Source organism: Salminus brasiliensis, chromosome 5, assembly GCF_030463535.1.
Source record: "Salminus brasiliensis chromosome 5, fSalBra1.hap2, whole genome shotgun sequence".
Taxonomy (NCBI): Eukaryota; Metazoa; Chordata; class Actinopteri; order Characiformes; family Bryconidae; genus Salminus; species Salminus brasiliensis.
Window position 1 is genome coordinate 16102402 of NC_132882.1, and position 8337 is coordinate 16110738.

Consider the following 8337-nt stretch of genomic DNA (forward strand, 5'->3'; position numbering starts at 1 on the left):
TTTTACTGGATGTGAATTTGATAGAGTTGGCCTGTGGGGCAGTTTTTATGTGCATAAAATGCTGATGTCTGATATGTGAGCATTTATGATTATGTAGAAATTGAGAAATCCGCCAGAGTTATAGCATTAAAGAGAAATATAACATTTATCTATTGCAAATTGATTAAAAGCATATATTTTGGCACAGTAGCTCAGCATCACCTGAACATTGTGCTTCTCCAGAATATGATCAGTTTCTCAGATATTGAACATCATCAGACAATGAAATGTTTAAAGTATGTTAAAGTATCCACCAGACACTACACACCTGTTCAATGTTGAATGTTTTTACTGCCAAATATTAGTTTTTATACTGATATGATCGTTTTAATTCTGTGTCCTTCAATAAATTGCAGTGCTGCAAGAAAATACAGAATTTAAACCCTTTTCTATATTTCTATATAAATGTGACCTGAAATCTGATTAGAATTTCATCTAATACCTAAAAGTAGATAAAGAGAACCCAAAACAACTGTAATTATGTATTATTATTATTTAATAAATGATCCAACATTAACTGTCTTTGTCAGGAAAAGTATGTGACCCTCTTTGAGAATGAGTTATGTAAAGTTAGGTCATGGGTGAGTTTAGCAGGCCATGCCAGGTTTCAAGAACATATTTGTGAGTCTTCACTACCAAAGTCTGGCATTCACCACACAGGGTTATGAGAGTGTGCCAAGCCTTGAACAAAAATAGGATTCCTGAGGACCTCAGGAGATAGTTATGAAAGAAGTTTTTGTTTGACCTCCACCAATCCACGGTATCATCACAGCAGATGATGTACACGAATAGAGAAGATTTGGCATCACTGTTGGTCTCCTTAAGAATGGCTGTCCAGCAAAAATCAGTTGAAGGGTGTGACTCTTGCTGTAAGTAATGTAATGTCATTAATCAATTATTAGGCACATACTTAGCAAGAATGGCTAAGCACCGGCCTTATATATATCTAGAGGCATGCAACTACTCTCCATCTTAAGGTTGCACATGAACATATGGCTAAGCTGTAAGAACGTTCTGTGGATAGATGAATCCAAATGAAAAACGCTTTAGTTTCTAGTGAAAACGACAGTAAAAACCAAACACTGTGTTACACAGTAAGAACCTCTTCTCAGCTGTTAAGCATGGGGGTGGCAGTATGGTGTGGGGCTTTTTTTCTGCTGCAGTGATAGCTTGCCAATTTTAATGAAGCTATAAATTCTGGATTGTACCAGCAATTTCTACAGGAGAATGTCAGGGTATCTGTTGGTCATGCAGCAAGACAACAACCCAAGCCTACAAAGAAAGGGTTAAACCCGGAGAAATTCTGCATTTTGGAATGACCAAGTCAAAGTTCTGACTTTATTCCAATTCGAAAACGTTATGGAAAGACCTAAAAAGAGCTGGTTGGTTTATAAGAAGGAATGGGTCAAAGTTTTTTCAACCAGCAACAGGATTGAACACCTTTTACTGGAAACGATTAAAGTTGGTTGAAGTTATTTCAGCTGTTTTTGCATCATGTTTTGTTTAATTGGTTTTCTTTATCTAGTAAGCATATTAAACATATGCTTATTTGTTTTCCCCATCAGCCTTCTTCTGTCGTGGCAGAGTTACAGACGCTTCTCAAGCAGCAGCACTGTCCAGTGTGGCCCCTGATTTTGTTGTGGTAAGCTCAGAAAATGGATGGGGGGAGGTGGTGGGGGGGGGGGTACATTATATTGTGCTGCCCTTCAGTATAACACTTGTCCTTCACTCCTTTGTTGTCATATCAACACTGGTGTATGTGTGCTCATATGTCTTTTTGCTACATCAGTACAGTACAGTGACCAGGGCTTCTTACGGTGATGTTACATATTACCTCACTGAGGGCTAATAATAATTTTTAAAAAAAGTTCTATTTGTCCTAACTGAGAGAGTTGATACAGATCTTTTGGTGAATAAAAGACTGTTCTGCTCAACAGATGAAATTTGAGCCAGACGGGAATGTCACTTCATTTGGTGAGTTTCATCATTCACTTGCATCTAGATTGAAGTTGGTAGTGGTTTTGTTGGACGTAAGGCATGTTGTCTTATTTGTGTCTTTTCCTCAGAGAAAAAGAAAACAGAATTCTACCAGGAACTTGGTTTGCAGGCAAGAGATCTGAGATTCCAGCACCTCACCAGCATCACATCCCGAAATAATGCAATTATCATTCGCATGGAGGTATGTCCTAATTTCTGACGTTCAGAGTGGTTTGTTGGCTAATGACACATTATTGTTGTCTTTGAAGAGGAATGCCTTATATTACCAAGAGCAGTCCTCGTCGCAATACACTCACATTTGCATTCAGCAGTGACTCACAATAGTAGTCAGAAGACTTTTCACTCTCAGTGCTTTTGGACCATCCTTTCTGTCAGATGACTAACTGTAAATCATCTATTCCTCTTCAGATTCAGTGCCTAAACAGTTTTCCCCCCTGTCTTCAGTCCCTAAAAGCAGTAGTTACTCCAGAGTGTATGCTGGTGCTGGATTTTCGTGGGCTGGGTCTGGAGAAGTGGCTGGTTCTAGAGCTAGGGCCACAGTTAGCAGGGGATGGAGCCTTGGCCACCTACTCACTGCCATTTGAGTTCCGAGCTTTGGAGGCCATTCTGCAGCACAGGGTAAATACTGAACATCTGTCATTTGAGTCAGTGCTGAGATCACTGATGAGTAGGGCTTGTCTGCTAAGTTGATCAGCCGTCAGTGTGATTGGTTTGGAATGGGAAAAGTTAAAACAAAAGCACTCTGTGGTGATTTCACGTTTTCAGGCACATGAACAGCATTGCTACCCTTCTTATTTCACATTAGATGTAGTAAAACATGGGTGTTTTTGTCATAGTTATTTTATCTTGCAATGGATGAATTAATTCAACCTATAAATGTCCTTATTTTGTTAACCAGATATAAACCTTATGTAGACATTGTTGCAGCATAGCTGTTACATAAAAAATGTTTGCTTTGCCTTTATCAGCTATTTATTACCCAACAAAGGTTTGTATGAGTTGACTAAGTCTAAGCACAGCTGTTTGCTGTATTTGATTATAAGCATATATTGCACAGTTTTGCAAAACTATTGAATTCTGTACTGTTTCTAGCTAGAACCTAAATTTATCGTTTCACATATGTGTTGCCAGATGCATTTATTTAAACAGAAGCATATTGCATGCAACGATACGAGACAGGCGGACAGTTACTGCATCTGGTGTTAAATGGGCTTAATGTGCTGTAATGTTCAGGTGATTCACACAGTCTGAAATACACTACAGAAAACATTGGGCTACAGTTATTTCTTGTCAAAAACCGTACACTCCTATATTTTTAGTCGGTTAATCCAATAGTAGGTATTTATATTAATATAAGAATTATAAAAAAAACACACACACATTAGTTTTACCCTACTGATAAGCAAGCAGATTTTTACTTAAAGTTTGATCAGAAAGGAATTGCCTTCCTACTGGCATGAAGTATATTTCCTCATCCTGTAGTCATGTGTTAAAACTGTTTACCACCTGTGTTGGGAAAACTGTAATCTCTCTGTGCATACGTGGTTTGATACAGATAAACACGCTTCAGGCTAAGTTAAATGAGGTTCAGCCTCAGATCATGGACTGTCTGGATTCACTGGTGGACCCCAAACTTCTGTCCGCAGACCGCAGTAAACTACATATGCTTCTTCTCAGCAGTAAGAGGTTAGTCAGGACATGCAATTTTTTTTTTCTGAAACCAAACAGAACATAGTTGTCAATGTATCTATCTGGGCTGGTTATTCTAATTTGTCACCTCTTCATACCTTTCAGCAGATGTTTGGTTGGTTTTTTCTCTCTCTCTCTTTTCCACACACCAGGTGTGATTTAAGTATAATCAGCTTGCTGGTGCCTAAATTTAACCCTAAAACCCCTGTAACACCAACTGAATTCTTCTTTAGCCTTTCAGAACTGGAGACTGACATTAAAGTATTTAAGGACAGCCTTCTAAAGATTCTGGATGAGGATGAGTTAATTGAGGAGCTGTGTCTCACCAAATGGACAGACCCCCGTGTATTGTAAGTGAAATGTTTGTCATACTCACTTTTCATTGTATGTTACATACCTAAAAGGTGGAAATATAATAATTGGAAATAATTTGTACAAAAGTGTTTTGTAATGCTCTATAATGTTCATACCATGCATGCAGGCATTATGACATTGTGATAGATTATTTATAAGTATAAGTATGATTTATAAGAAATAGCTTTTTGCAAAGAAGACTTAAAAAAACTTAAAACTTAAAATATATATATTGCTGTTTGATATTTCATAATTGATATTGTTTTGTGTTTGTGTGTTTGTGTATGTGCACTTGCTTGCACGTGGAGGCAGTGAGCAGAGCAGTTTAGGCATAGATCATGCTCATGAGATGGAGTTGCTGCTGGAGAATTATTTCATGCAGGCAGATGAGCTGGGAAATAAAACACGAGAGCTAAAGGGGCTCATAGATGACTCTGAGAGTGTCATCTTCATCAACCTGGACAGGTACATGTAACCTCACCTCACTTAATATCTTGTGGCTGAATGCAATCAAATCCTCACAGCAAATGCAATGCAGTCAGATCCTCACATGAGAGACCTCTGGTATTAACATCAGACAACATTCCACAGATGCTTGAACAGAATTTTGAGGCCAAGTCAGCACCTGGAACTTTTTGGCATGGTCCTCAAACCATTCTTGATGCATTATCTTGCTGTATTATCTGCTGCATTATCCTGAGTTGTGATGGGTGTTTATATAGGTGGTACATGTCAAGGTAGCATCCACATGAATGCCAGGACAAGAAAGTTTCCCCGAAAGTAGTTTGCCACCTCTGCCTAGCCTTCTCCCTATAGTGTATCCTGCCATCCATTCTTCTTACAAACAGCAGTTTTTGTTTTCTCCGGTGTAACCACTGCTACCACTGTGACCGTGTCGTCACACTTGACCCTGATATCGCTCTCACAGTGAGATAACGGGCCCTTTTTATTGTCTGTCTCTACATTCGCACTAGTCATCGAAATGTGATGATGCGCCTGAACCTCCAGCTTACCATGGGAACTTTCTCTCTATCATTATTTGGCCTGATGGGTGTGGCTTTTGGCATGAATCTGGAATCCTCCTTTGAAGAAGTAAGTACTTGTTTTAAATGAATAATGAGTTATAGATGATATTTGGGTGGACTTTATGATGCATATATGTTTATTTTGGTCTGTGTGTGTCTGCAGGATCCACGTGTATTTTGGTTGGTGACTGGACTTATGTTCCTTGGCAGTGGTCTCATCTGGAGACGCCTGTTGTCCTTTTTGGGACGACACTTGGAGCCCGCTTCCCCGCCTCCAGTAATTACAGAATACACCTTATATTTTACAGCGGAATCTAGAACAGTCCTTCATAGTTCCTCATGTCTGGGCTTAACAGATGTACTTGCACCCTTAATTAATTAGCTGAGTGCAGGATAAAGTTTTTTATTGAAATCACTATCTACTACAAGCAGAATATCTTGCTGCATTCATAGCTCCAGTTAGCTTCAACCTGAGTCAGTTTTAAAGTTCTAAAGTAAAGGTTAACATTTCTCTGATTCCGTTTATATACTTTACTTTAAAGATGTATTTGCTAATCTTTATTTAGTTTAGGAGAAATTCTGACTCTGTTTCTGTCTCATTATACTGAAATCAGGCGCTATGCTGTTGTAAATTGAAGAGCGCTTATGATGATTCTCCCATTCCCAAGTGTTGCCTTCTACTTTTGAAAGTCACTGTAATTCAGACTTGATCTTTCTCCCACAGATCCCACCGGTTTGGAGGAAAAACCAGATCAGCACCTTAAAAGGGACAGAGATAAAACCTGGAATAAGATGATGGTGTATCTGCAGAATCTCTCTCTATTTTTCACTCTTTCGTTTGTTCTCTTTCCCTCTGTCTCTCTCTTATTGCTCTTTGTTTGTTCATTTACTGTTCACTACAGTAAATATATTGTTAAATGAATAAATGTGTGGTTTTATGTTGTTTAAATAACATATAAATAATAACACAGGTAAATAAAGTATTGAACTCCAAATAAAATGTTTGGAGCATATAAATAATAGAGCAACAGGCAGTGTGGAGAAATTCTGGTCCAATGTGAAATGCTCCTATTATTATTTTATATTATATATATATTTTATATTAAATATACATTCAGCACAGCTTGCTCCCAACTGTCCCGTTGCTCAAAATGCTCAAAATGTGTATGATTTTACACGTTTTGGAGAAGGTAACTCCCCTCCCCACTTTTTACTCAATGTATCTGTGACTAAGCAGGTGTCTTTTCTTTGACATTTGTCACATGGGGTTTGTTCGACGGGTCTGTGTGCCATAGTGTGTGCTATGCTACTCACTGTATACAGTATGTTGTGATTATGACTGTGAAAAACACCCAGTACATACCTCTGACATTGACATTAAGATGTTACGTCACCTAAATGTCTAAGATCCTGTTTACATCTGGTCACTTCATGTGACTAGTAGTCAGGATTGTATCTTATAAGATACAATAAGATTTTAAACACAAGCATTTACACTTGGTTAGTTGGACCACAATCCAATAGCCGTGTGGGACGAAATATGCAAATCTGCTCATTGCACGGCCATTATTACTTATATTTGGGTTGTACAGGGAGGTGTTTTGGTTGTTGAATGTGTCTTGGAAAGACGGCTGTGTCTCAGACCAACTCCTGAAGTTATTTAAGGTGATAGGATTTGTATCTGTTACAAATGCGTCTTGGGTTTGTTTACAGGACCAGATATAATCCTAATGCTCTAGGCGCATGACGTGACCAGGTGTAAACAGAGTCCAACTGTTCTGCTGCTTCTGTGTTACTATAAATAATAGAGCACATATGCCACTGGCTGCATAGATTTGAATAAAATGTCTAAATAGAAACTGAGTCTTCTTTGTGAACAGTAAAACTGAGAGAATCATGAATGAAATTTTAAAATCTTTGACAAAATAGTCCTGGGACTGTCAAAAAGCACAGGTGGGAGTGCTGATCTAGGATCTGTTATGACAGTAAGCAAGACGCCAATAAGCTGATCCTAGATCAGCAACCCTACATAGGAGAAGCTTTATGTGGAGTGTATTTTTGAGAAGTTGTAATGTACAAGTAGACCAGCAGAGAGAGACAAACCCCACAAACTCAATTCTTGTTTTCATGTAATTTGTGAACATGGACTTGTCAAGATTTGAACTTGTGTATGCTGTATTTCTACAGTTTGATGTATGTGCCCTAATGTATAAAGTGTTGTAACCATACAATTCTAGAAAAACTAGCCTTTGCAAAAAAGAACTAATGTACTACTGTTCTTGAACATTTTCCAAACCCAGGAGGACATGGTTTGGATATGCATCTCCTTGGTTCATAGCTTCCGAATCCTAATATGATGGTCTTAAGTTATATTGTTGAAACGTGATTCCATGTATAATATAGTATCTACAGTGTAATTTTGAGAATTGCTGCTGTGGATGTCTTTAGCATGTTGACCCTCTTCAAGTCAGTTGAATTGAGCGAGATGTTTTTTTTTAATGAATGGTTACAGATTGTTCACATTCATCTCACATGCCCAGGCACTAGATATGTATCTGATCAAGGATCATATATGAAAGTGACTCAATTCTGATTTGACCTGACCACACAGCCTTAATAACATCCGCTCTGTGTCACATTATGGGAAAAATCATTAATTGAATCACCTCAGTAAAGTGAACATAGTCTTTTCTGTGATGCCCTAGAACAGATATGGATATGGAGTCTTTATACCTGTATGCATGTGCTTAATATTCACATTATAGACAGATACAGGTCACTTATATTTAGAAATGTGAACCATCAAGATGGCCAAATCTGATCTGAGCAAATAGAAATCTGAATTGATTAATGAGGCAAGACTAGAAGACAAGATCAGAAGATTCTTAACGCACTGTTCATCTACCTGTGATTACCATGATTCAGATCTCTAGAGTGCCAGGCAGATAAATATAAATGACATTTGTTCTGATTGATCTTCATTTAAAGAGCAGCTCATGTTAAAACGATCCTTATAATGGCAATGTGAGTGGGTGGACCTAAGCAGCTTTAAGCTGAATGAGTGGACATGGGCAGATACACTGATTTGTCTGACCTAAAAAGAGAGAGAGGTTTCTGCAGTTCTTTCTTCTGGATTGATCAGTAAACTGTATGTTTTGAAACTTGAATAATGTTATATGACAGTCATGAAGTCTTTTACCTCAGAGGGAACCACAAAAATGGTTTTCCATGA

The 8337-nt window shown here is 38.1% G+C and overlaps 1 protein-coding gene across 1 annotated transcript in view; it reads left to right on the forward strand.

Annotated features, from left to right (window-relative positions):
* mrs2 (magnesium transporter MRS2) overlaps positions 1-6964 on the forward strand; it is a 7946-nt gene extending 982 nt beyond the window's left edge. The window contains 10 exon segments of the mRNA XM_072678783.1: positions 1605-1681; positions 1977-2013; positions 2106-2218; positions 2482-2655; positions 3593-3723; positions 3960-4076; positions 4393-4545; positions 5055-5172; positions 5269-5382; positions 5830-6964. Coding sequence (XP_072534884.1) covers positions 1605-1681; positions 1977-2013; positions 2106-2218; positions 2482-2655; positions 3593-3723; positions 3960-4076; positions 4393-4545; positions 5055-5172; positions 5269-5382; positions 5830-5901 — 1106 coding nt within the window. The 3' untranslated portion in view covers positions 5902-6964.
* The last annotated feature ends 1373 nt before the right edge of the window (positions 6965-8337 follow it).